Below are 27273 nucleotides of genomic sequence, written 5' to 3' on the forward strand. Positions count from 1 at the left end.
CACATGCCTGAGAGGCAGCAGAATGGAGTTGCCATCCTCCCTACACAGGTACATGAGTGCAGTGTAGTTGAAGAGCCAGGCCTACTCTAGGAGGCTGCATTGGTGGAACAGAATTTTCCCTCCTGAGTGTTCATATATATGTTAGTGCGGATGCAATACCTAGCAGACCAGGGGTGGCAAATAAGTGCTTTCATGCTACAGTTACCTATTCTGTGGGGCCAGGTGGCCCCAGCCAGCAGCCTTGTGGAGCCCAACATAGCCTCAGAATCCTTTCCAGCCCAGTTCTCAAGGCAGACCACAGCAGACAACGGGTGGCATCATGCTTACATAATCCTAGTTGCTGTTCCTGAAGTAGATCCTTGCCATTTGCAAATTTGATTAAGTCCGGAATACAAAGCCAAGGGCCATTTTGCTGAGGGGAGCATTTGAATCATGCCCTAGGAAGCTACTGATCAAACCCACCTGCTCCCTAACTTCTACATCTTGATGTAAACTTGGTATTTTCTCCTTGTCCTCCTGAACACGGTAATTTTTCTACAGTGGTAAAAATAAGTTAATTCTTTATTTTTAAAAATGGCCTTCAGAAATCAGAAACAAAATTTTAGGACATGCTAAAGAGGGAGTTAAGTTGTGGTCTGTGCATTTGCACAGGAAACCCACAGTTTGCATTAGAAATATGATTCCAGTAAAGTCGGGGATGGCACAGGCATTTTGCGTTTCTCAGTTTGGGCAGGTGGGTGATCCCCAGGTAGGGCTCCCTGTGATGCCAAGGGTTTGCTGGGAGTGGCAGGTCAGCCTCAAGCCTCCACTGGGTTATCTCACTGAGGATTTCCCAGCAGAGCATGCCCACTGGCTTAAGGAACGGAAATGCCCGGTCCAGAAGTCAGTCTGAAAGGGTAACGAATGTTGGGCGGCAAACTGGGACCAAGAGAAAACTGTGAATCTAGTTCTCCATTTTTTTCTCCACACTTCCATCACATGTGGGGTTACAGGGGGCTGTTAATTAACAGTTTATTCTTTGTTTATTTCCTCCTCTGTCTAGAAATCCAATTGCTCTTCTGACACAGTAAGTCCCTAAATTCTCAGGGCTGAATCCAAACATCTAAAACTCATAGAACACTCAGCAAGAGAGAGGTGCTTTACCTGGAGAAAATCATGTGACTCCTCCACTATTCTAGGAATGGAACTATTATTTTCTACATCTTACTGAAGAAAAAACTGATTCTCAGTGAGGTTAAGTCACTTGCCCGTGATCACAGAGTATAAGTAGTAGAGCTGGGACTTGAACCCACATCTGCCTGACTTCAAAGCCATTTAGCGATTATGTTCTTTTATTCCATGTTATTCTTCCCAGCCTCTTCCCCTTCATCAGGGGAAAAGCAGAGGAAGGGCCCTCAAAGAAACTTAGCTGAGACAAAACAGACTTGGTGGAAATAATCCACCCACCCTTACTCAGGAAGACGTCTGCCCTTGTAGGTCTCCATTGCCCAGTGCTTCTCGGACCCAAGGGCCACCAAGAGAAGAGAACGTGCTGTCTGTCTGCTACTGAGTGGGGAAAGTGTTGAGGGGCCAGAGATGAGGAAAGCAGGCACTCTGTGCATAGAGTTAGCACTAATCTGGTCCATCTCCAGAACGGCACTATCAGTCAGATCTCAGACATATTTGTAATGGCTGCTCCCCTGTTCAGAAGCTGCCCCCGAACGCCCACCCTCTCTTCCTAGTTGGGCAGGAAGAAGAGAACACTCTTTGATCTGTAGACTGGTGGCTGGAGAAGGGTGGCATTTCGTGGACCTGCTCATGCTCCTCTGGCCGGGCAAGTGTTTGGACAGCCCCACTAATGAAACCCCTTGGCCACGCTTGCTTTAGAACATTCAGACTCAAGACAGCATACCCCGGAAGAAAGTAGAAGTGGAATGGCCACTCCCTTCACACTGAGAAATTCTAGGTCATGATGCAGAGGAGAGGATGCCAGGACTCAGATCTGAGCAGGTAAGCAGCTCAAAAAGAGGGCAGAAGATGGAGAAGATGGAGCTGAACTGCCAGCCCTCCCACTGGGCAGCTGGACTTCTGTGGTCTGGAAAGAAGCACACACTCACCACGTTGGTTTTCAGGCTCCCTCACAGCTCCACTGCACCCCCCACCTCATCCCTGCCCCCAATAAAAGGTGTTGGCCTGGAAACAGATCAGCTAACTTTTGAGATATGTCCAAAGTTTAAAAAATAAGACAGGTGGCTCTTGGGAGACTGCAACTGTTTTCCGCTTATCTTCCTTCAGAAGGGAAGGTTTTTGAGTGAAGTAATTCTGAATGGGGAATGTATGTCTTTTAAAAATATATTCGGCTTCCCTGTAGTATAGTATACTTTGATGTATTAAAATATAGCTCGCCCCACTCAAATTACTGCCTCAGTGCCTAATGCTATAAAATTAAACTATTCCTTGCTGATATTTTATTAAGCTCCACCAGCATTTCAGACATAGACATCTCACAGAGCTTCGGGGCCATATGTTTTATATGCTGTCAGAGTGAACTCTGACTTCAGTCCGTAAAGTCCCCTTCCCCCCTGTCTTTATATAGTGCTGCATTTTCAAAAACTTTGCTATGGGCTACTCCCAAATTGTGGACTGTTGGAAGTAAATGTCTCTGGTCGTGTGGGTGTGAATGCCTAAAAAGACCAAAAAAAAAGTTGTTTTATGAAAAGTCTTATTTCCTGGACATCACTTTTGCATTTATTCTGTGCTTGATACTAATTTTTTTTTCACCATTTTGGTCAGGGGGCTTTTGGTGGAGTGGAATTTTTCTGAAACTATGCAAAAAAGGATATGTGTTTATGCACAATGAGTTCACCTTTCTAGCAGGGAGCCAAAGGTTTCTGTATGTTTGCATTTTGAGAAATAAATGGATATAGCCATAAATGCCGATCCTCTTAACAAGACTAACTTTGTCATTTAATAAGGGAGATTATTTCATAGATTTAAAACCAGTTAACACATTTAAAACTTGATAAGACAAGACAATCCTGGTATGTTTCCTGTTCTCCCGTGATTAAAGCAAATGGAACTCTGGACTAGGGGAGGTTTTCCATGGTACGAGTAATGCTGTGAATGTTTCTCCTGGTAATGCAATTAGGAAATATTGGCCCCAGTTAATGTAACTTAAACAAAACATGTTGTCCTCGTCAAACTTGTTCAAGTTGTTAAACAGGCAAAGCCTTGTCCAAAAAGTTAAAAAACAGGGGCATATAGTGTTTCCATGGAAACTCTGTTAAAATACTGATTTGTGGATATGATCATAATCAGCCCCATAATCTAATATGACTGAATTAAATGAAAAAGAATCTCAGTTATGAAGTAAGCCCCCTGTGTAAGAGTATTCTTACACATGCAGAAAACATATGGTTTCTGACGGACACTATTTTCAAACTACTTATTGGCCAAGGATGGAGCTTTAAGACTTGGGTTGTGTCTGTTGGCTTTTTCCTCCTCCATTCATTGTTCATCATCTTTATAATGCTGGGATTACGTGGGTGAGCAGTAAATAAAGTCTTGGTGACATTTGGATTTTTCAATATGTATCATTGCTCCCCACACAACACCCCATATTGTTTTCATTGTCTTTTGTGACGAGAGAAGATAACCCATAATATTTAACGGTTTGTGGGACGTTACAAAATTAAGTTTTCTTAAGGTAATAATTTCTTCCTGCTAATGGGATCTTGGTAGAATTCTAACTATGCGGTTTCACATAGATGCCTTTGACCTCTGGAGGAAAGGGTACTAAGCCAAGAGCTGGGGTGAGTGTCCCTAGAACCCTGTGCAGAGGCTTCAAGAACATGTACTGGCCTTCCCGCTGCACAGTTCTGCAGCTCAGTTTGCACCTGTCTGGGCTGTAGTAAAAATGGAAATTGCTCACCATGGGATAAACTTTAGCCTGGTGGAATGGCAAAGACAGCTGTCTTTCAGCAAACCTACTTGATTTATTTGGAAATCGTTCCACCCAGAAAAGATCACGGTGGTATTCGTGGGATCAGTTTCCTCCTCTCAAAAATATATGTCCTTAGTCCTGTACGAATTTCAAATAGGGTTTACCATGTGATTGTTAGCAAGAGCCTGGCAATCATTTGTACCCTAGCCATGGCATCTCAGAGCATCTGTAGAAAGAATTCTGTGACGCGAGAATGCACCCCTGCACAGGTGTGTCTGCACATCTCAGACCACCACAGTCCCTGAACGTGTGGGGCATGGGTCCTGAAGGTCACAGAGTGTCTGAGGCTCACCTTCTAGACAGAGATGTGCTAAGTAGAGTCAGACAAAACTCAAAGACCCTGACCCAAGGAGTAGGGACTGACTGCTCCCTAAGTTCTCCCATCCACCTTCCCGAGTGGCTGTGCCTTCCCAATGTGCACACCTTCTTATGTGGGCACAAAGAGGAAAAAACAATGAGAGAAATAGGGTCAGGCTTGAGTTGGGTGCCAGGAGCTTAAGTCTGCTGATTACTTGCTCCCTTTAACACTTTACTTTTTATTTCTAATTAACTTGGTTTTATAGCAAAGTAATATATGAACATACTTTTAAAACATTAAATACTACTAAGAAAAGCTTACAAAGAAAAAAGCCAGGCCACTGACCCACCACTCCCCCTCCACTCCCAAACCCTAGTCCCACTTCCTAGAGGCAACAGCTTCCACCTCTCTTAGCATCTCTATTTCTCATTAGCAAGTTGAGATTACTGGGTTTTATTCAATTTCAGACATTACTTATTTACTCCTTTAGTAGATGGGCTTTTTACACCAGCCCTTCTTGCCCTCACCCTATTCTACCAACACAGCTGTATTCCTATTTCATAGTTTTTGATTAATTAGATAGTGATTATATTATTAGAAGGATCTATCTATGTTCCCTACTGTGTTAAATAGTGTGCTATTGTGTGTTTCTTTTTATGGCATTTTTCCCTTGGACTAAGAAATCCGCATGTCCTTTTATTTGCTTAGTTTTCCTTCTGCCCATCACTATTTTTTCCCCTCATGTTTCATCAGATATCTCAAATGCTTATTATTACTATTTACTAGATATTCAGTGTTTCTGCCTATGTCATCACTCTTTGGAGAGACTTCACTCCCTGCATCCTGTCATCCTGTTCCAGGCTGGACAGTTGCTCTCCAGGCCTGCAGGGCAGCTGGGATCCTAAGACTCCTCTCACCATTTTCCTCTGTCACATCCCTCTTTCTCTTAGACCCATATCTTCATTTTCCTGACTTAATACCTCATTTTGCACACAAACCTTCTCCAGTGGTTTTCTAAGAAAGGGAGGTAAAGTTTCTTCAGTCCTTGTAGCTCTTAAAAATGCCTTACTTCTACTCCTACATATGATAATCATTTGGCTGGGTATAGAATTCTCGACTGGAGAGCATTTTCCCTCTGATTTGTGAAGGCATTGCTCCATTTTCTTTTGAATCCCAGTGTTATTGTTAAAAAGTCTGATGACATTCTAATTCCAGGTTCTTTGATGTGACCAGATTTGCCCAAGCTCCATCGCAGAAGCTTTCAGAATGTACTCTCTATCTCTAGTGTTCTGAAATTCCTTGATGCTGTGGGTCCTCCTCATTTATCGTGCTGGGCATTTTGCAAGCTCTTTTGATTTAGAAATGCGTATCCTTCAGTTCTAGGAAATTTTCTTATATTATTTGTCCAAGTCTTTTTGTTTAATTTTTCAGGAGATTTTCTTCTTCCAACTTGTTTCTACCCTTAAATTTATTTGTTTATTTTGACTCTACTCTTTTGAATTTCCAAAAGTTCTTTTTTACAGCAACTTGTTTTTGTTCCAAGGACACAATACCTTCTTTGATCTCTCTGAATATAGTGACTATGTTTTTTTCTTGCTGTCTGTGCTGTTAACTATAACTCATTAATTTATTGTTAGTTTTTGTCCTTCTTTTTAATGTTGAAGGCTCTCCACAAATATGTGTGGCCTTAGTTCTTATTAAGAGTGAGGCACTAAAATGCTGATTGAAAATTTCCCCACAAATAGGCTTTGCTGTTAAGTGAATCAACGGTGACCCAGCCAGTTTGGGGGGAGGGAGTGGGTAAAATGTTAATAACTCTAAGGCTTGCTTGGGTGAATATAAGCCTGGTTGTCAGCATCTGGGAGCTGACCAGGGGAAGGGAGACTGGGGAATCTCATCAGAGAGCGTGTAAGTTTTCATTTTCCCAGTTCAGCCCCTCACCCCTACCTCATCTGGACATTAGCATTTTTCAGGGATATATAAGATGATATTTGTGTCATGTAGAGCAGAATATATCTGTTGGTAACTGCTAGTCTGTGCCCTCCAGCCTATCCGTGGCAGTGATTAGAATTACCAGGGGATCTAGCTCTCTAAGCATTATTCCTTAGCTCCTTGGCCTTGAAAGTGGCCAGGTGGGGCCAGTTGTTCCGTCTCCAGATGCTTTCTCTTTCTTGACCATGCTCTCCTATACCCAGTCCAGGCATGTATCTCTTTCTCCCAGGAGCTTATGAACGTCAGCAGAGCATGGACAATGTCTTACAGGTGTACAGTGATAGAGAACAGAGTCTCTGAAAAGGTCTAGAGTCTACTCTATCCTCTCCCACTTATTAGCACTGTGACCTGGTGCAAGTTACTTAATATCACCAATCTTTAGTGTCACTAACTCTTAGCCTAGCCCAGTGGAGTCTCCAGTTTGTCCAGTTCAGTCGCTCCCTCCTCCACAAGTGTGGGTGTGAAATGCTTCGCTATCACTACTCTATTAGATGTCTAGAGCCACTCTCCCCTTTTCTAAAGATTATAGGTGTCCTGGTGCATTATGTGGATGTGGGGAGCCACACAGGGACCAGGAGGCATTTGAAGCATATAGAGAACTTACTCCCTCTGGGCAGTCACTGGACAATGCAGCAAAGCTGGAGGAGTGCCAGGATGCTGTTAAAGTGGTAGGTGGTCCTCCTCGTTAGAATGAAGGAGGGACCTGACTCACTGTTCCAGCTCCTCCTCACAGAGGTCCTTCACCACTCCCATTCACCCAGCTGTTTCCAAACAGCAGGAAAATTTGTACCCCGTCTCATTGTTGCATTCCTTTGATTCAAAGTGCCATGAATAGAAGTAGGAGCTTCTAAACAAATAAAAAACAGTATGCACTGATGAACATGTACTGAAAGCCTCTGAGTTCTTTAGACTTCACCTCAGGGTCTGAGCCTCAACTGGCATTTCTCCCATGATGCCCTGAACTTGGTTGGGCACCCTCTTTTACACTCCCATATCATCCTGTACATGTCTTTTAAAGTAGCCACAGTGGTCACTGGTGGTGTAACATCTGTGTACCTTAAGAGATTTTAAGCCTTGAGAACACATGGGCTGTACCGGTCGTATCCTTCACTGTGTCCGCAAGCACAGAAGATGCTCAATCAGTACCTATTGAATGAAGAGAGGTATAGAACGGGGAAGAACGTGAAAGGTAGAGGCAATGTGAGGAACCATTAAGAGCAAGAAAGAAGATGAAGCCTGTTACAAATACCCTTCTAGTGGATAAGAAAAATTAAAAGTTTGATTTAACAAAGAAGAAAATCAGGTTTGCTTGCACCAATGCCTTGTTCCAGAATACTAATGATGACAGCAGCTAATCAGTTCATGGAAACTGGCTCCAATACTAGGAAGAGCAGGTGTTCTGCTCAACCCTGGAAAAGTACGTTGCTTGGCTCTCTTCTCCACTGAATGAAAAGAATCCAGTCTGTGGTTAAACACTTGAAACAAAGGAAGAGATAAAAGATAAGAAATGCAACTTTGGAAGCAGACACAGTTTATAAAAAAATCGCTGGGACCGTTTAGTCCCCAACTGAGATTACTCTTAAGGCTCAGAGCTCTAGTGTGAATGATCTTTAACTGTAATTATAATACTCTGTTGATAAAAATAGTTAAGCATTGTGAAAAATTGATCTTCCTGTGGCTGTAGTGCATTTAAGATAATTAGAGTTACCCGGAGAGTTTGGGCAGGGAATCGGCAAACTCTTGGCTATTACCTGCTCTAAGCAGCAACAGTTCAAGGAGGAGTTCAGTGTTTTGTTATAGGAGCAGTTGGTGAGAGAGAGAGAGGTGCGATAGTGAGATAGCTCCAAGGGGACTCTGTGGATCTGAGAACATGTTGCTGGGTAGTGGACAGTAAACTGCTGACTTTGGCTGGCAGAAGGGTCATCATTAATCCTTTCTGGAACCCTGTAAGAAGAATGATTTTCTATTCTAGGGAAATATTATAATACCAAAGCTAACAATTATTGGGCTCTCACTATGTACCGAACACTGTGCTAGATCTAACTTTATCATCATGGCTGAGCAGAGAGAAGCTGAGCACTGTGTTCTAATCCTGAGCCCCCCATTACTCTATGCTGCCTCTCGACTTTTTCAGTAGACTAAGAACAGAAAAAGGGTGGAGTAATTTTCCAAGCAGTGCTAAGGCAAACCTAAGAGACAAAGAAAACAAGGAGCACAAAGCCTGTAGCTAGGACTTGCAGAACAAGGAGAAAGGAAAGGAGTGCCAGAGTCAGGCTGGGCTACCGGTGCAGGGTAGGACTTTGCAGAAGTCACTGGGGCATTTTCCCAAAGATCTGCAGAAGAACATTGTGTCTATGGGATAGCAGCATGGATCCACAGCATCCTAAGTGGTAGGTGGCCCCCAATGGCCTGGTGCCCTGGGGAAGGACCTTACTTACAGTGCAGAGATGGCAGAGACTTAGCAGTGTGCAAAGGGAATCTTTGCTCTGGCTGTACCCTGTGAGAATAGGAGATCTTGACTCTATCAGTCAGGACTTGGTCCTGGCAACAGAAACTACTCTTAGTATTCCAAGTATTAAGGGCTTGAATACAGGGACCCAGAAGCTTTTACAATCACTGAAGGGTGAGGAGAAGTGGATTGGGAAGTATCGATACAAGTGGTTCTCAAGAACTCGCTTGGGAGCTGCTTCAAACTTCACATCTGCCAACATATCTGCCTGAAACTGCCTCCGGAGCAACATGGCCTCTGTCTCTGCTGCCTTCTGAATCTGGCGTGAGCTCTCTCATTGGCAAACTCAAATCTAGAACCACACATGGGGGAGATCCTCAGAAATGCAGTCCTAGCTTCTCTTCTTTAATGTAGGCAAGCTTCCTAAGGAGGAGGGGGTGATGTCCAGTTGAGTATCACCCATCAATAGCCTGAAACTTCTTATGACCTCAAGTTGTAATGGCATTCAAGTTACAATGGCCCCACCCCTACCCCACCTTCCCCTGGTTGTCTTGTTGAGGGAGTGCGAGGGGAAACTTATTACCTGGGAAAGGTTAGGTATGGTGTGAGCCTAAGGTCTATTCCAGGTGACCTCCTGAGAGCCCATCAAGCTGAGTGGTTCTCTCACTGTATCAGCTCACACCTTGCCTCAGTAAAAACTGCAAGATTCTTGATAATTGTCAACGGGAAGAAATGAAAATGCTCCTGAAAGGTTAGCAACCAGGCCCTTCATGGGAATGTGCGTGTTTGCCTTTTTCATTATCCATACTGTGGTTACTAAGAGCAATTAAAGGGCCTATGTGTATAGGGAAAAGGTACCATGTTTCCTGCAAAGGTTCTACCATGAGCACCAGTGTGGTCATGCAGGCCTGGTACCACTGAATGATGGCCATGGTTGCCTGGGGCACCGCACTGGGTGGATGGTGAGGCTGCCTAGGAGAGGGAACCAGGATTCATTAGTGATTCTTGATATGAAGTCAAGAAGGGCAGCATGCATGCCACTGATTTGCCCTCCACGCCAATGCTGTCATCAGCTATTATATTTGACTGTCTGCTTGGAGGTGCTTATGTGATGGATCTCTGTACATGGAGATAGTTGCCCATCTCTTTTGAAAGGAGCCACCAACCTAGACTATAGTTATATTTGTCAGGATGCCATCCATTGCAAGCAACAAAAACCAAACTTAAAGTGGCTTAAGCAAAATCAGTAAAGTTAAGGAAGTTAATTATTTGTTTAGGATGGGTGGAAATTCATTGTCTCATAACTAAAATGTCCAAAGCTATATCAGGCTTCAGGTACAGTTGGCTCCAGGGCTCAGTTGAAATCCCCAGGGTTCTTGATCTCGTTTTACTTGTCTTTGTGTTGGCCCTGTTCTCAAGCAGAGTCTCTTTATGCAGTGTCCCCAGCACACATCTGACCAGCTTGGCAAACTCACTGGGAAGAAGGCTTTTCTTTCCTGGAAGTTTCCATTCAAGTTCTGGGGCTGGCTTTCATTGGCAAAGCTTGGATTGGTGCCCATAATTATGGCAGAGAAGAGGGTGCATTCCTGTGCCTGCCGGTTGGAGGGCAATCCCTACACAAATGGTATGGGTGTGGGTAAGCGAGGTGGGGCTCTGCTACCCAAAAAAGGGGGACATGCATGCCCAGCTGACAAAAGCAACAGTTGTCTGTTATTCCAGCCCAGCGGAGCTAGAATCAGTCTAAACTGTCTCTGAATCATCTCAGGCAAGTAGCTAACTTCCTTGGACCTCTAGTTACTCATTTGTGTAATAAGTAGGTTGGGTTCAATGGTCCACTCCTCCATTCTAGCGCTAAACTTGTGCAAATCTTCCCATTTATGCCACCGCCAAATGGACTGCACTGGGATCAGGGTCCGCTAGCAACATTCTCAACAAGTGGATTGGTTACTTATTTCAGGCCTAAGTGTGCTGTAAAGCAACAAAAAGCAACCTGAAAAATCTCCCAACATTGTTGGTCAGGGTCTTAGAAAAATTCAGACCTGGTTTTGAAGGGACACACTCCACCAAAGTTACCATGGTCTCTGCCACAGAGAGATACATCCTGTTGGATCCTGGATAGAAGATTTCTTTTGCCTGCATTTCTCTTGGAAACAGGGCCCCCACCAAACTCATCTGTTCTGTGATCTGGGCAGAAGTAATTATTTTTATGAGGCATTATTCATGTCTAGTCTACCTAAAGGCCACCCCAAATAATGTTTCTCTAGCTATTAAAGGCTTTATCAGGCATGCAGCATCTCTAATAGTTTCCTTTAGGGGAAAAGAAAAAGATTCCTCTTGAAGTTTACCACCTCCAGCGGCAATTTGCTGCCCATTTCAGGGCCATGTTAAGTGGTTGGCACCTGAAAAAAGCGCAGTCTTTTTCTTTTAAGTGCAGCCGCAAAATGGGAGTCTGAGTGAAAGTAGGGAACCGGGAGAAGTATTTCCATGCAGCCAAGGGAGCTTTCTTGTTTTGTTGTGAGCTGGCAAACTTCAACATGCTCAAGCAATGTTTTGTCAAATTTCTTAAATGCTGAATATGGCACTGGCCCAAATGAATGTAGATGTTATTTTAGTGCTCGGAGAGATTTATTTTAATGTACAGATGCAGCCACTACAAAGGCCCCTTTTAATCTACTGGGGCCTCTGTTCCTTGCTCTTTTACTCTCTGCAACCCCCTCCTCATTCTAGGGAACTGGAGTATGCTGTGAAATTGCAGAGTATTCCCTCCGTTCCCTCAGCTCCCCAGGCAGTGACATAAGTGCTGACAATAATTATAATTAAGATGCTTTGTGCAAGAAAAAGCAGTTTGCAAGGCTCCATTCCCTTTCACAGCCTGTCTGGAATTCAAAGACGATGCTATTTGATAAAAGAAAATACACCAACAGCAGAGCTGCCTTGTGCAGCTCCAGGCTCTAGGAGAGCTGCCCCAAGAGAAGTGTTTCCTTATCTAGGACCTCAATTCTCGAAGCACGAAAGGACCTGTTCCTTTACTGCTTGCCTCTGAGATGGGAAATCCATCAGTTGAGCTGAGCCTCAGATACCCATATCTTGCACCTTAATTGAGGCCAAAAAAAACGGGAAGGGAAGCACAGAGGAAGCCATGGTGACACGTGAGGTTTGGCCCAGCCAAATCTACGCTTTCAAGGCAAGACAAGGGGAGGGGAGCCACAGGTAAAATCAGGGGATAGGGGTATGGAGAGAAGGGAGAATAATCACCCGACTCAGTGGCAGAGGAGAAACAAAAGCCAGGACAGTTTTCAGTCCTGTCCCACCCAAGGTCCCCTTTTTATAATAATTTGTAATTTTTAATTGTAATTTGGAATACCTTTTACTATCCCAAAATGAAATACATAGAAAATATAACCTGTTTCCCTACATGCTGCCAAAAAAAAAAAAAAAAAAAATCTATAGACTGTTCCAACTATAATATCAAGAAATAAAAGGAAAGCAGTTTATAATAGGATAGTATATATTTCAGTGTGTAAATGTTTGGGCACAACTATAAGATGGGACAGAATGAAGTAGCCAGAAGCTTGCAAGGAATCTGTGTAAACACAATGGCTGCTGCATGGACATCTCGACCACAAACCAGGCCTCCTTAGTGATGGGAGTCTCTGAAACAGTCAAGTTGAAGGCAAAACAGTGCATTCATCTCTCTCTTTCACTGGACTGTATTTACATTCCTAGACAATTCCATATGCAAGACATACTTTGTATTTAGATGTAAAACAGAGTTCAGTTCAAGGCCTGGGTATGCATCATGCTTTCCAAGCACATCAACACCAGGCAGAGCACTGAGGGGCATGGAACCCTTGAACCACTGAGGGGCATGGAACCATTGAACCACTGAGGGGCATGGAACCCTTGAACCACTGAGGGGCATGGAACCATTGAACCACTGAGGGGCATGGAACCCTTGAACCACTGAGGGGCATGGAACCATTGAACCACTGAGGGGCATGGAACCATTCTTTGTTGGGGGCTGTCCCAGGAGTTGTTGGCCTTCCAGTGTTTGTGACAAACTACAAACTTCCAAAACAGCCCCCTAGGGGGGGATGCAGCCCCATTGAGAGCCACAGGGGAAATGGAAGCAGGCTTCTGACTCAGGTGTGTGGGCTCAAATCCCAGCTCCACCAAGTCCTAGCAGCTGTGGCCCTGGTTGAGTCACTTAACTGCCTGCATTTTATCTTTAAAATGGATAGAGCATCCTCTCCCTTATGAGATTGCTGAAAGGCTAAGGGGAAAATGCTAGTCACGTGCCCGGCCTGTAATGCGCCCTGTGCATTCCCTGTTATCAGGACTAGTTCCTGCAGCCCTGTGTGTCCTGGGCCACTTCTCTTCTCTGTGTTACCTGCCTCCTTAGAGACAAAGGATGTTGTCTCTGTGCTCTGCAGGGCCCCCTGGGGCACGGGTTTCCTTTGGGCTGCTGCCTTGTTTCCAAGGAGACTTCCTCTTATCTGTTTTCTTCAGAGAGGCAGCCAGCATGAAGGCCTCAGAGCTTGGAAAGGTGCTGTAAGTGTCTTGGGAGCTCTTTTTGGCCTCCAGGAAACTGATCAGTTCACAGAAGTTGGAAAGAAAAACTAAAACGTAAAGCAAAAACTCGTGAGAAAATACATGGATTTACCAATCTCAAATTAAGCAGATGTTAGTCTTTTCTACAGAGATAGGTTCATTAAAAGAATATTCTTTTTAAGTAACTTCAGGTGATTCTCTGGTTCGTTTTAGATATTTGTTTTCTTCTACTTTGAAGTCAGAAAGATCTGAGTTCAAATCCTACTTCCCCCAGAGTCCCTCCAGCTTCCAAACTGGAAACTTCTATCATGAGTCCTCCAGTTTAGCCACTCAAAAACCTCCATGCCCTCAGCTGTGAAGCAGAGGTGACAATGACAATATCTACCTGTGAGGATTTTATCAGATCTTCAGATTTTACAAACTCTCAGCAGAGTTGGGAACGTTCTGGGTAGTTGCAATTACACCAGGTCCAGCTTGCTTACCTTTTAGCAACAAAGATGAAACATTCCCCAGTGGTTTGACGCCCAATGTCCCTGCCGGTAACATGGAATCAGCAAGGAGTCCAGGCCTCAAATGGAATGAATCTGGGGCCTCTGATACCGGGACCTCAGCTGCTTAGCAGACAGGTTGGTAAGTGACAGCACGCTTCAGCCTTGGAAAAACTGTGTGGAGACTGAGCTACAAGGAAATAAAGCAGGATATGTATCATGTTAAATACTGCACATATTCAATGTACATAGCTGTTACCGTGCGTGTGTACATATGTGACATTTATTGAATATTCACTATGTGCCTGGCACTGTGCGAGACTCATGACGTGCATTAGCTCATCTAAATCTCACGACAATCCTATGAGGTGTGCACGACTCCTGTCCCATTGTGCAGATGAGGAAACTGACTGGGAAGGCACACTGCTTGTATATGAGACAGGCAGGACTCAGACCCAAGTTCCTTTGACATTTTCCAATCTGGGCATAAGTATAAGGAAACAGACACAGATGGCGACTGAGAAACTACTAAAATTGTGGGGCCTAATAACATTGCTGAGACTTCTCCCCTGTAGAGACGGGACCCATGAAATTCCCCACCCCTAGTACAGACAGGCTTGGGGCAAGATCATGGGGCACCGCTGAGGCCCCCGCACATGGCAGGCAGAAGGCCCACACTATGAGTAGAGAAGAGGTACTGGTCATTACAATGGGGCCATCAGAGGACCCTGTTCTCCCAAAGCCACTTCTTGTGATACTTGAACATCTATAATGCTTTCCATTTGAAGACTTGTGTCCGTGTTAAAAGGTCCAATTTCCACCAATCAGGGGAGGGGGTAATGAGTAAGCGCTTGTGTCCGTTGCTCCCCCTTGCCTATAGAAGAAGCTGCTGGGAGCTGGAGGCAGCTTACATGCAGAGGACTCCTGTGCGGGCTGGACAATGGAACTCAGTGCCCACAGCCCTGGGCTCTGCTCTAGGATTGGCCCTGACTAGATGTGGCAAAAGGCTGAGGACGTGGCATCTGATTGGACTCCTGAGGTCGTCCACTTTTGTTAAGTGCTCCATTATTTGTGTTCTTGGGTCATAAACAAGAAAGGGCTATGAATTTCAGTCCACACATTTCAAGTGAGCGATCAATGCAGCTTTATTTGAACTAAACTTAATTTCTGCCAGAAGCCTCAATTATCCTGGTGGGAGAGAACTTTCAGAGAATCCAGTGTCTCCCTTCGCTTTCCCCTGGGGCCTACCTGAGGCTGAAGGGTCAGGAGAGACATTTACTCACCTAATAATGCAGGCATTTCCTGAGTCACCCAGTCACCTCTGGTCCTCTGTCATCAGTCCCTGAATAGGTCAGTGCCACGGCCTCCTCATTCCAGCCGAAGGTCACCTTCGAGTCAGTCAGCAGCTCCCTGGGCCTCACTCGGACAAGCCTGCAGGGAGCCTTCCGCTGGGTTGTCTGTGGCCTCTGCCTTGTGTCTCCTTCCCAGCGGTAGCAGGGCTGGAAGAGGCCAAGCTCCAGTGTCCTGGTGCTGCCCAGGCCCGCTCCAGGGAGGAGTGTGTGTTGGGGAGTACTCCTCTCTGCTCTGGGAGCTGCCTCCCCAACCCCAGTCTTGGGTTTAGACCCAGCGTAGGAGCAGGGAAGGTGGACCCTGCAGGAACATCATGGTGCAGGTCTTTCCCTCCTTGGCTTCCCTAGGATTCTCTTCTGTTTCCAGTCAGATCATCTTGCCTGTGCGGTCTGGAGACAGGGAGTTCCCAAATCATCCCTCCAGCCTTGACATTCCTTGGGGCCTCAACTTTTGAGACTCAAAACTACAGAATTTCCTCCTTTGTTCTCTGAGTTCCTCTATGCCCTCCCTTCCCTGAGGCCCTAAGCATGGAATGCTTTAGCTGAGGGAATGGAGAAGACCCAGGGGGTGCCAGGAAACTCTGGGAAGAATGTTGGTAACAACTGTGTTTCAAACTGTTATCCCTCAAAGAAAGCACGAGAAGCAACTGATTAACTGCCTACTGCCTGGAATACAGTGCATTTGCTTTTTCGTTCATTCATCAGTTTTTATTAAAAGCCTACTGGGCACCAAGGAACCTTTATGGAATGGATAAAGGTCTGAGTTGAGGGACGTTGAGGCTGGGCAGCCTGGCTCACCACTGAGGCCTCTGTCTACAGAGAGGATTCTTGGGGGTGGGCCCTGCTGAGAAGGATTTGGACTTCCCCACCAAATCAGAAAAGGAAGTGCCTACTCTGCCCCCACAGCCCACCCTCGCCTTGCGCAGGGACCTGACTAGTGCAGCCTGTTCTGAAGGCCTGTTCAGGAACCCAGATGAGACGCTCAGGTGTTGCCAAGCACGTGTTTGGGAGCAATCACTTAATGACAGAAAATGGCTTTTCCATCCTCAACATCTGCCTGCTTAAATTATGGGACAAAACTGGTATCCTTCACTCCAAGGCTGATTCCCAAATATTCTGAGCTCCTGAGATTCCAAGAGGTTGGAGGAAAAAAATGCTTGATTACTCCAAAATGCTGTCTGCCCCTCTCATTAATTCTTCCCTATTCCCTTCTCCCTCCCGGCTCATAATCACCTTGTGTGCGGCTACTCTGGGAGGATCTGCCTCAGGCCAGGCCTGCTATAGCCGGATACATCTGCCGCCCAGGTGTTTGACTTCGGAACCGGTATTTAGATGGCCAGAGGGAACCAGGCCCAAAGTTGCTGAACTTGCCTTTCCAGGCTGCCTTGCTGATGAGCCCGCTCATAAGCACATGGTCTTCCCTTGGTTGTTTCTGTTGTTGTCCTTTCCAGGTCAAATGAAATGGAGACACTGGATAGAGATTGGGAATGATGGTCTTGTTGATCCACCATCAGGAGGGCAACTCTGCTTGCGATGAGCTATCCCCAGAAAGATCACCAGTTTTTGTTTGAACCTCCTGGTCAGGTCCTGGTTGTTGTCTTGTAAAGACTAGGCAAGTTCAGCTTCTTCACTTGTGTTGGCCATGCAGGTGGTCTTAGAGTTCTCAGACTCTCCAAGTTCATTCCCAGCTTGGGATTTTGCATGTGGCCTAAAATGCTGTCTCCACCCTCCCTCTTCACCTGGTCACTACGTCCTCATAAATTCCTACTCATCCTACGGGTCCTGACTCTTTATTGAATATTTCCCTAACTCTACCTCCAGAGAAGGCAGTGTGTTCTCAGAGTCATGTTAAGCTAATGGCCCAACCACCTGAACAAATCAGTCATCAGTATCTGGAAAAGACAGAACCAACTTGAATACTCTGATAATTGGTACAAATATTCTGCATTGTTTAAATAGAGAATGATGTGTGATTGTCCTGAAACCTCCAGTCTGCATTTCATCTGTTAGAAATATCACGTGGAGAGTGCTAGAACACACAGTTGTGGAAACCTCTTTGACTTCACTCTCTAGGGTGAAGACAAGAGTGAAGATCACTTCCTAGGAGGGAGACTTTAGGCCTATAACTGACCTCTCTGATCCTGGGTCTTCTTATAAATAGAGTGTGACTGGGAGGAGTGCCCACCTTGCTCAGTGTTGTGGGAGTTGGCTATAAAGAATCTAAAGCTTCTAGCAGCTGCCTGGCACATAGTAGGGGGCTTAATAAATGGTATTAATTACTGTTATTACTACTTTTACTACTACCATTATTATGTGGTATAATTCCTATGACTCAATTTATAAAATAATTTTCATCATGGAATATGTCTTATATAATTTGGAGACATGTCTGGTGAGCAGGGAAACATGTTTCATGAAATAATTCATTTGCAAGCAAAATCAAAACATGTTGAAATTTACCACACTAAAATGATGGAGCCTGGAGGTTGAGGGATGGGCAGTACCTGGTAAGGTGTAGATGAGATTGATGTGTGAAACTCAGGGTTCCAGATTTCCCCCACTCAGGAGGGGTTAGAAACAAGACTACACCTCTCACTCCCATCCCCAGTGCCCTTGCTTGGTGGAAGCCCATTCTCTCTCACCTGGTTGAGTGAATGCTCCCGACTACTGACCGGTACCCCTCTCACAAACCATGCAGCCCACTACCTTCACCGGCAGATGTTTCCAAAGCGCATATCTGTTCACAACTCACATCCATCCCTTGATGAGAACCTTTTCATGGCTCTCCTTTTCCCTCAGGACAGAGTCCAAGCCACCTGCATGGCAAAGGTAGATCTCCTAAGAGAGAAAACTGTCTAAGAAGAGCTAATGTCGCCATCAGCACAGCATCCAGGTGTCCAGTCATTCATTCAATGTGTATTCACAGTGCCTGCCTGGGCTGGGCACTTTTCTAGGTATAGGGAACACAGGTGTAAACAAACACCTGCCCTTAAGGAGCGTACCTCTAGTCAGGTGGGAATGAAACACAATGCATAATACATAATGTAATTTAAAGCCAAATATTGATAAATGCTTTGAAGAAAAATAAAAAAGTTTGACTGTTGACAAGAAGACGGTCAGAATATCCTGTAGACCAAGCAGAGTCAGGTTTATTCCCTACTCCATGAGGGAGAACACCACCCTGACAGGATCTTAGCAGTGTCCCAGAAAGGGAAGGTCAGGCAGGATGGATCGGGCTCTGGGGTCTGGGCGGGTCTCTCAGGGTGGGGATCTGATTGGGACTGGGCCACTTTAAGAATGGTGGCCCTCTCAATCTTGATAAATCAATAGTTGTTTAATAAATGAGCAGTTTCCCTAGTTGAGCCATCTATTGTCCTCATCAGTCTGTTGTTCAGATAAATTGATTTTGAGAAGTTTCTTAAGGAAATTATGAAGTATTTTTACTTGTTTATAGCCTTATCTTTCTGAGCAAGAATTTTCTGGAACAAATAGTAAAGTCATGAAAGTCATGTTGATGGAGGCGGCTCTGGTTCCCCGTCCTCACATTTAGCTGCAGGATGCAAGTTATCTCAGCTCTCTCAGAGCTAAGCATACAACAGAGGTCACCCCGGGTCATTGCGTGGATGTGCCGTGTGACTCTCAGTGTAGGGTTGCCAGATTTAGCAAATCAGAAATATTTTATCTGGCAACCCTATTGGAGTGCTGTGAATTTTTCAGTGAGTTGTCTTTATATTAAATCTAGATTTTCAGCTTCTCCTGCAGGATCAGAATAACTTGCAGCATCCAGACCCTGTTCCCACAAGGCATTGGCTAAGCTGAGCTGAGCTGCTCCCTTTATACCAGCACAGGGTGTTCTCTCATTCACCACAGTTCCCACTCAGCCCTGGGGGATCTGAGTTTGGGAGCTCTCAAATGGACTCAGGCTCCCTCGGATGAGCTAGGTGTGCTTGGACAAGTCCCTTCCCTTCTCTGTGCCCTGGAACATGAGCTGGAGAGTGAGAGGAGCTGGACACATCCCTCCAGCTCCGCGAGCCACCCATGTGGATATTTGAGTGCTGCTTTGCATTAAATATAGTCATAAACATCCAGCTCAGAGGTGTTTCGCAAATATATGTGACCATTCGATTATGGGTTTTGAAATGTTTGGAAATCTGACCCCTGATTTTGTTATGATCTCTTTGGTAACTGTTATTACGTGGTGACCTAATAAGAAATTATTAACTGGGGAGCTATAATTTGGAAGCTCATAATTTTCTTAATGGACATTGATTTGTGTAACCCTGATTAAAATACAATGAAGCCTGAGGCTTAAATGTTTTATTCTGAGAGGTTGAAAGAATGGGAATTGACTCTAAAAATGTATTGGCTTGAAAACTTTATTGAAATAATATTATTTGAAGAGTTTTGTGAGCATAAAATTATCTGACATAAACGATTCTACACCGGCTCCAATGGCCTCAGAAAGCTGAGGGAATATAGGTTTCTTCAGATAAGTCTGGAAAAATGCTTCCAGATTACCTCATGGGTGAAAAGAAAATTATTATTCCATTCCATGGCCCTGCTAACTCTTTTCAACGTTGATTCTGTCAAGTAATTAGAACCCAAATGGAGGAAACATTCATAATTGTCATTTATTATACTTTACCTAAGGTGACTACTCCCAAGAAGCTCTGACAGGATAAAAACAAAATGATTATGAAAGAAATGTGTAGGCAAATGGACCAGGCCTTCCTACACACATTCCCAGAAGCCAGTCACAGACAGTAGGTGAGGATGGTTCCAGATTAAAATAGGCCCCCGCAGCTATGAGTCTTCAAAGAAAATCTTCTGCTATTGCATTGTCAATCGAGTGATAATGAGTCTTGTTTACCCTCCCTCTCTCTCACCACAGACATATATCATGTAGCTCTTTGTTACTTAACAGCATGTTTAAGAAAGATTACTCTCCCTGCTTACCACAGGGAATACTTCAGAAGTGAAATATGCAATCGGTTAGGGGGTTATATTTGAAATACCTCCTCCCCTTTTATCACTGTATTTCTTCACTAGGCATAGGCTAAAATATGAGGTGTGTCTGCTGCTGTGAGAATGTTTTTTCCCCCCAATTTCTGAAATAATACCATACCTTGGAGGTTAATGTTCAGGCTTTACCAAGATTATAATAAATGAATATTGCTTTGATCTAAATATTTTTCAAAAAGTTGTTGCCGATTGTTCTCCCTCCGCTATAATCTTTTAAGAAAGCCTTTGGGTTTGCCAGTCTGACACCCAGGGGGACATGAGTGCAGCTGCCTTTTCTCCCCCCTCATCTTTGTGAGGATACTCTGTTCTCAGTTTCGCCCAAATTAGTCCCAGGATTTCAGTTGTTTTTTTTTTGTCCAACATTCCATCATGCAATTCATTAAAATCTTCACATGAAATATTTAACAGATGAGTTATGTCATAATTCACATTACAGTTTTAAGTTGTTATTCATGTGGCAAGTCATTTATCCTGGACATTAGCAGACCTCTGGAATGAGCTCGTATTTGATGTAAGGAAGTTTGAAGTTCTTTTCCTCAACGCTCCAGAACAGTGGCCTTATTCCAAACCCCCTGTTAATCGTGAAATATTCCAAAAAAGTGACATTCAGATTCACTGTTAGTTCTACTTACAAGTAACTATTTTGAAAACAAACAGAAGAAAACATTTAAACAAATGTGGCTGGGCTCACAGCTATTATAGTTGACCGTTAATTAAGGCAAGTCGGAATCCAAATGTGCCAGGCCTTGTTACTATCATCGCTAGCAATCCCTGCCATTGTGCACAAAGGAACGAAAATTCAGGGACTCTCAAAGGGAGGCTGAGGACGGGGTGGGAGGTAATAACCAAGCTGGGTAAAAATAGCCACTATCTTGCTTGAGAAATATGACCAGTAAGGAGCTGATTTTCTGGGTGAGATAACATATGGCCAGCATTTATTTGTAGAATTTGGATTTTAAGAAAACTTGTTCCACTCTTAAGTTCTGAAATACATGGGAAATCCTTAGCAGGTATTTTATTTATTAACTTATTATAGTTTTATCTTCTCTAATAGATTGGACTGTATTAGAAGAAAACCCTCCTGTTTGTGGGCCAAGATCCCGAGCAGCTCTGGGATCTGTTTCTCTGCCTGTGCCCTGGAATGAAATAATTGTCCACATGCAGCCAGCAGTAGCCAGTCAGTTGAGAAGCTTTATGGCCAGGTAGCCTGGCTGATGAGCACATGGAGCTGATGCTGCCAGTATCGGGGACAATAACTCTCTTGGATTCTGTACCCTGAATCCGATAGAGTTTGAATGGTGGAGCACACCTTTCATTAATCCTGAAGGGAAAAAAATCCATTCTAAAAGCTTGCTTAGCTGAGAGAGAATCATTGACTTCCGTTTTCTCCTTCATTTTGCCAGGGCTCATGTAGTCTTTTTTCCCCTTCTTCACTATCATAATTTTGTAGAGTGTTTACTCATCAGTATTATATCCTGAAAGACATTGCTAGCAGTGGACAGTATGGATTTATCATGCATGAATTTTCTGTTCAGTCTCAATATTTTGGCATGAATGGTGTGCATTAATGGTGAAATACAAGAATAAAGAATAAAAGCTCTAGGAACAAATCATAACATGAATATTGACAGCACTCTCAAGCCTTTAGAGTGTTCTCACACACATTTTATTTTGTATCCTTTATTCCCAACCCACAGAAGTTCTGTTCAGAAGCTAGAGCCAGTGTGGCTCTCTTTGCAGACAGAGAGGTGAAGTGATGTACCCAAGGGCATGGTGAACACTATTTTACAAACTGGATTTGTGCTCCTAGGGCTATGTTGCAAGTTGAGGCCAAGCCCATAGAAAATTATTTCTAAATGACTACAATATGAAAAAGTTATTTTATTTCTAATTTTACATGTAACATTGTTCTTTGGTGAGTCTCGGATTACATTTGAATGCGTATCTATTAACCTGAGATGAGATGCATGCATGATTTCATCTTGAATGCATTTGAATATAATAGCACTGGAAATGTAATTTGTATTTTCAAATTTTATAAGCAAAATAAATAAATCTTGGAGGTGGTAGCCACATTGTACATATTGCGTTGATTTCTTTGGGTTTCTCTCAAACTAATTACCAACTTCCCCTTGCAAATCCAGGTCTTCTCACACTGGCAGTTCTATCTGATCTATATCCTCCATACCTAAGTCCTCCTCATTTCTTCCACCTCCACGGAGTGGATAGCATGGACAGGTCCGTGGAGAACTTTACCTTTGATTCTTAAGGAGCGCTAGTGTCCATTTCCTCTCCGTGATCCCCTGTTATCACTGATCACTGTCCAACAGAACTCTCTGTGATGAAGGAAATGTTCTGGATCTGCGTGGTCCAGTACAGTAGTCACTAGCCCCAGTGAGCACTGAAAATGTGACTAGTACAACTAAGGAACTCAATTATTAATTTTATTTAATTTTAATTTAAATGGCCACACTAGCCACATGTAGCTAATGGCCACCAATTTGGACCAGAATATTTGAGGTCAGCTGCTTGTCCCAATTCAAGTGCACTAATCATTGACATTCTGCAAATGAAATGGCTGTTATGTTTTGGTGCTTGGATGATGCTCTGTGCTCGTCTTCATCAGTTCTGAGCATCCTGAAGTGCGACCCTCTCTTCAATGATTTAACTGCCCTCCCCAGACCCCACCCCTGACTGTTGCATCCCTCATGTTGCGTCTTTCAATACAGCCACCACCTAGCACATACCAGGTTTCTGATAAACATGGGAGGAAGAGAAGGAGGGAAAAAGTAGGTAAGAAGGAAGTTAGAAAGTTGGGGAAAGAGAAAGTCTGGAAGGAAGATACTTCGTGGAAGGTCTGTGGTCTGTATTGCTGATCTGAAAATCTGTACTCAGGCCCTCTTAGAATATTGAGGTGAGTTACAGAAACAGTAACCTGCATAGTTCAAATCAAAAGAGATGTCAGTGCTCCAGATGCCTAAGTATTTCACGTGAAAGGCTCTAGGGCTCTTTGGGATGGCAATTCTTATAACAATGATTTTGCTGTTTTGCTGGTTTCCAAAGACCATCCCAATATCTTGATGTTGCTCTCCTAGGAGGCTCACACAATATTGGCACGTTGGGAAGGATCGCAAAGGACACTTTTTTCTGGGTCTATTCTTCTCTTGGGAGATAAGGTACCACCAGATGCTGTCATGGAAAACAGACTCTGTCTCTATCCTTGTGGTGAAAGTTCCTAGCAGGGAGCCTGGGAACATCCATAATCAAATGGAAGTAAGGAGCACCATGAACTCCAGGAGAAATATGTTGATGATTTTCTGGACTGTCTAAAAAATTTCAAACCTCAGGAATGGTGTTTTTATTTTCTGCGTTCTCTTTGGGACTTGGGTTTCGCTAAAGTATTTTATGTTCTTGTTTTTCTTATTAAATTAGCAAGACTGACTTGAATCAGAATATACTATTATGGCTTAAAATGTGATTGAAAGAACAAAATAGATGGGCATGACAAATATCTCAGGTTCCATTTGGGATATTGGAGGGGTGGGGAAGAGAGTGGGACTTGCTGAAGTAATAATGACCTTTATCTGATAAAATTTGAAAAAAGAGAAAAATATATGTGGAACAAAACAAAAGAAGTGAAAGGAAGCTAAATTTCTGTTTGGGGAAGCTCATATTTGTTTTTCTGAATCGAGTTGGCCATAGAATGCTCTTAAGCATTTTTGTTTGTGAGGGAGAATTTTTATTCTGGTTTTTTGGTATTTTTTTTTTCCCCCACTTTAAATCATTTTCATGCTTAAGAGAGAATTAGCCAAATGCACCAAGTAGCTGTGGCTGCCTAACTCATCTCATTCTCCTTGTCTCCTGCCTTCTGGGCCATTTCCCTAGCGCTTCCTCCTCAAGGCTTTCATAGTGGACTTTCTGAAAGACAGATCTGAGGTCCTCCCATTTCTCTACTTAAAAGATCTTAAATGGCTCCTCAGACCCTACAGCAAGCATTGGCAAATGTTTTCTGTAAAGGGCCAAATAGTAAGGATTTTAGAGTTTGTGGGCCATTCAGTCTCTGTTGCAACCACTCAGCGCTGCCGCCGTACCATAGACAGTGTGTAAACAAATGAGTGTGGCTATGTTTCAATAAAACTTTATTTACAAAAAGAGGCTGGATTTGGCCCTTGAGCCAAACTCTGGCCTACAGGATACTCTTCAGCATTGTCAGCTTGAAACATTCAAGACCTTTTGCGATTTGACTTCAGCCTGTACAACCAGGTCCAGCTCGCATTCTTTCAAGCCTTAGAAGCCACCATGGTCTTTTAAAAGGTTCCATCCTTTTACCTGTGCTGTTTCTGCGCTTGGATTACCATCTTTCCTCTGTTCTTATTATTCCTGTGAGTCGGATCTCCATGCCTTATGTTACACAAAGCTCTCGCCAACTCCCCCAGGCCAAGTCCACCCGATCGTCTGTGCTCAACGGTTCTCTGTTTATGCCTCTGATGTCACTCTTACCATGTGGCTACTCCCCAACTAGAGGCTGAGGGGGGCATGTGGTCTCATTCTGCTTAGTACTCAGCTTGGAGCTCGGCACAGAGAAGGCCACTGAACAAATGGTCATGAAGTTGACCCGCCAATGAGCTTGTGAATCTCTTCATCATAGAGAAGTATACTAACTTGTAGGTGAAAATACTGCAAACCCGGATGTGTTGTGGGAAGCCAGGGGCCGGAGCAGCTAGAGGGGGCATAGAGATCGGCCAGCAAAACACAGCCAGGGCAAAACCAAGTAGACCCGTTGCAGTCAAGACTGTCTGGGAGCCCTTTGACATGGACCTCATGGCCCAGATAGAGGAGTGAGTGAGGAGTGAGGGAAGCGGCGTCTAGTTTAGGGCATCGGGACCAGGAAGAGGATGCAGCCTGCTGGAGGGAGATCAGAGAGAAGCAGACCGCATGATTAATGGGATGGAGGGACTGACTCATGAGGAAAGATTAAAGCGCTCTGAGGAGCTGGGGTACAGACCAAAAGGGGCAGATGATAGCAGGCTGCAAGTATGTGAAATGGATAAACACCCAGGAGGGAGCAGCTAGCTTCATTATGGAGGTGAAAACAGAGGCTCTATCAGAGAATGGGAGGGGTGCTCAGAAAGGGCACAGGTCACTATTGGGTGGAGCCAGTACATGATGGGTGGGCCGGGGCAGCTCTGGGCTGCTGGAACTAGAAACCCCATGGAAAGGTCACCATGGAGTGACTCTTTCAGGGAATCCTCTGCTTTTATCCTACAAGGTCTCGAAGCCTGCCATGGCTGTTGACCTTGGCCCTGAGAGGTGGCCTCTGAATTACTCGCTGACTGCCAGCTTGAGGAGAGCTGCAGGAGGGGAGCTGCAGAGGGGGAAACACAGAGGAAGAGAGAGAAACTCATTTTCCACCCTTCTCTTAGAAACCAGTGATTCTCTTAGATACCAATGATTGGATATCACTACAATTTTGACGCCCTCTGCTCGGAAGTCAATTTTCTGCTACTCTCCCCGTCTCGGGTAGAACCAGAGATACTCATTCCAAGCCCCTTCTTAAGCACAGGGCAGGCTCTCACCTCTGCCTCTGGTGGATCTGAGCAAAACCCAGCCTATACCCTGGTTCACAGCATCCTTGGTTGGCTCATCCCCAGCAGGGGTACGACCCATGAGGCGTTTTGGAAGACAAGATTTATTTGAAACTGCAGTAAACAGCTGTCAGTCTCCAAAATCAGCTTCCTTCAGGTATTCTCTGAAGTTTTCTCCCAGGGCTAGGAAGAGCAGCTCCTGTTGGAGTTTGACAAAGTGAAAGATCCTTGATAGCCAATTTGCTAAGGACCATACAGCAGCCGTGCTCAACCCTGGCTGCACATTCACCTGGGGCACTTTTTAAACATACTCATGCCTACACGCCACTTTCAGAAATTCTGATTTAAATGGTCTTGGTGCAGAGGGGGACGGCACCCGGGCATCAGTACTTTCTCTTAAAGTTCTCCGGGTGGTTCTAATGTGTTGTGAACTGCCACTGAAAAACCCTTTATTTAAGTGTGATTATAATTCATATTGGTGTCGCTCCTCCATCTTTTTTTTTTTTTTTTTTGTGAGATCAGCCCTGTGCTAACATCTGCCAATCCTCCTGTTTTTTTTTTTTTTTTTTTTTTGCTGAGGAAGACTGGCCCTGGGCTAACATCCGTGCCCATCTTCCTCCACTTTATATGGGACGCCGCCACAGCATGGCTTGCCAAGCAGTGCGTTGGTGCATGCCCGGGATCCGAACCGGCGAACCCCGGGCCACCACAGCGGAGCGCGTGCACTTAACCGCTTGCTCCACCGTGCCAGCCCCTGCTCCTCCATCTTTTTCTGTAACTACTGACTATAATCATCTGAAAGGTTTTTTAAAAAGCAAGCATTTACCAATGGATCGTATGTGTGTTTGGCACCACATGTGTGCTGTGCAGGGATCCAGTGGGGAGCAAGAACAGGTCCCTGCCTTTGGGGACCTTATGGTCCAGGGGCTGGAGGATACTCAGGGCTAAGCAGGACGGACCCAGAGTGCTGAAATGGTGCATTTCAGAGACTCCCCATTCTGCACATTGCAGCTATGCTTAACTCTAGTCTTATCCTAGAGTCTGACATTCTAAGTCCAAAGATAGAGGATGAGTCTGTTTAAATGTACATACCTCCAGTCAACCTTGACTCTCAGGGCTTGCTTCAACAATTCTTTAGGAAGTGGAAATGCACTTGAAAGTTACAAGGGTAATAGCCTGAGACCTTCATGAATCTCCAAGTTCCTGAAGCCAGCAGAGCAATGATTACCCAAGCAGGGGGGCTAAAGTGGTGGCATGCAAGATTTTAAGAGTATATGAGTGACCTTTTTTTTTTTTTTTGGTAATTGTGTATTTCTTTTGATTGGCATTGTTACTTAGGTTGAACTTACTTTTGGTATTTAAGTAAAAGAAAAAAGTGTGGAAAAATAAATGACAATACTGTTGGTATGGAGATATGGCAAAAATTGGGGAAGTTGTGTGCAAGGGACTGAAGTTTACAAAACTGTGCTAGGCAGGGAGTCCAGCATTTCCTGCGCAAAGTCCCATTCTTTCTTCCCGGCTCCTCTCCCGCTTTCTCACCATCTGACAAGCTTTTTG

General features: G+C 44.4%; 2 protein-coding genes and 1 long non-coding RNA gene across 4 annotated transcripts in view; 1 reads left to right on the forward strand and 2 right to left on the reverse strand.

Moving 5' to 3' along the window:
- Positions 1 to 9653, reverse strand: part of LRTM1 (leucine rich repeats and transmembrane domains 1) — a 28463-nt gene extending 18810 nt beyond the window's left edge. Inside the window, exon 1 of the mRNA XM_058550050.1 lies at positions 9580 to 9653. Coding sequence (XP_058406033.1) covers positions 9580 to 9653 — 74 coding nt within the window. The remainder of the gene's footprint in view (positions 1 to 9579) is intronic.
- The window catches only part of CACNA2D3 (calcium voltage-gated channel auxiliary subunit alpha2delta 3), an 853260-nt gene that overhangs the window by 741268 nt on the left and 84719 nt on the right, over positions 1 to 27273 (forward strand). The gene's annotated exons all lie outside the window — the stretch shown is intronic.
- On the reverse strand, positions 12160 to 15525 carry LOC131417637 (uncharacterized). Of its 2 annotated transcripts, XR_009222731.1 has the most exons (4): positions 15044 to 15525; positions 13755 to 13950; positions 13112 to 13340; positions 12160 to 12374 (listed from the first exon to the last, which is right to left on the reverse strand). It is a non-coding gene; the product is annotated as an uncharacterized LOC131417637 (long non-coding RNA). The 2 variants fall into 2 exon arrangements; XR_009222730.1 differs by lacking the exon at positions 12160 to 12374 and having other exon boundaries at positions 12663 to 13340; positions 15044 to 15522.

Source organism: Diceros bicornis, chromosome 2, assembly GCF_020826845.1.
Source record: "Diceros bicornis minor isolate mBicDic1 chromosome 2, mDicBic1.mat.cur, whole genome shotgun sequence".
Classification (NCBI taxonomy): domain Eukaryota; kingdom Metazoa; phylum Chordata; class Mammalia; order Perissodactyla; family Rhinocerotidae; genus Diceros; species Diceros bicornis.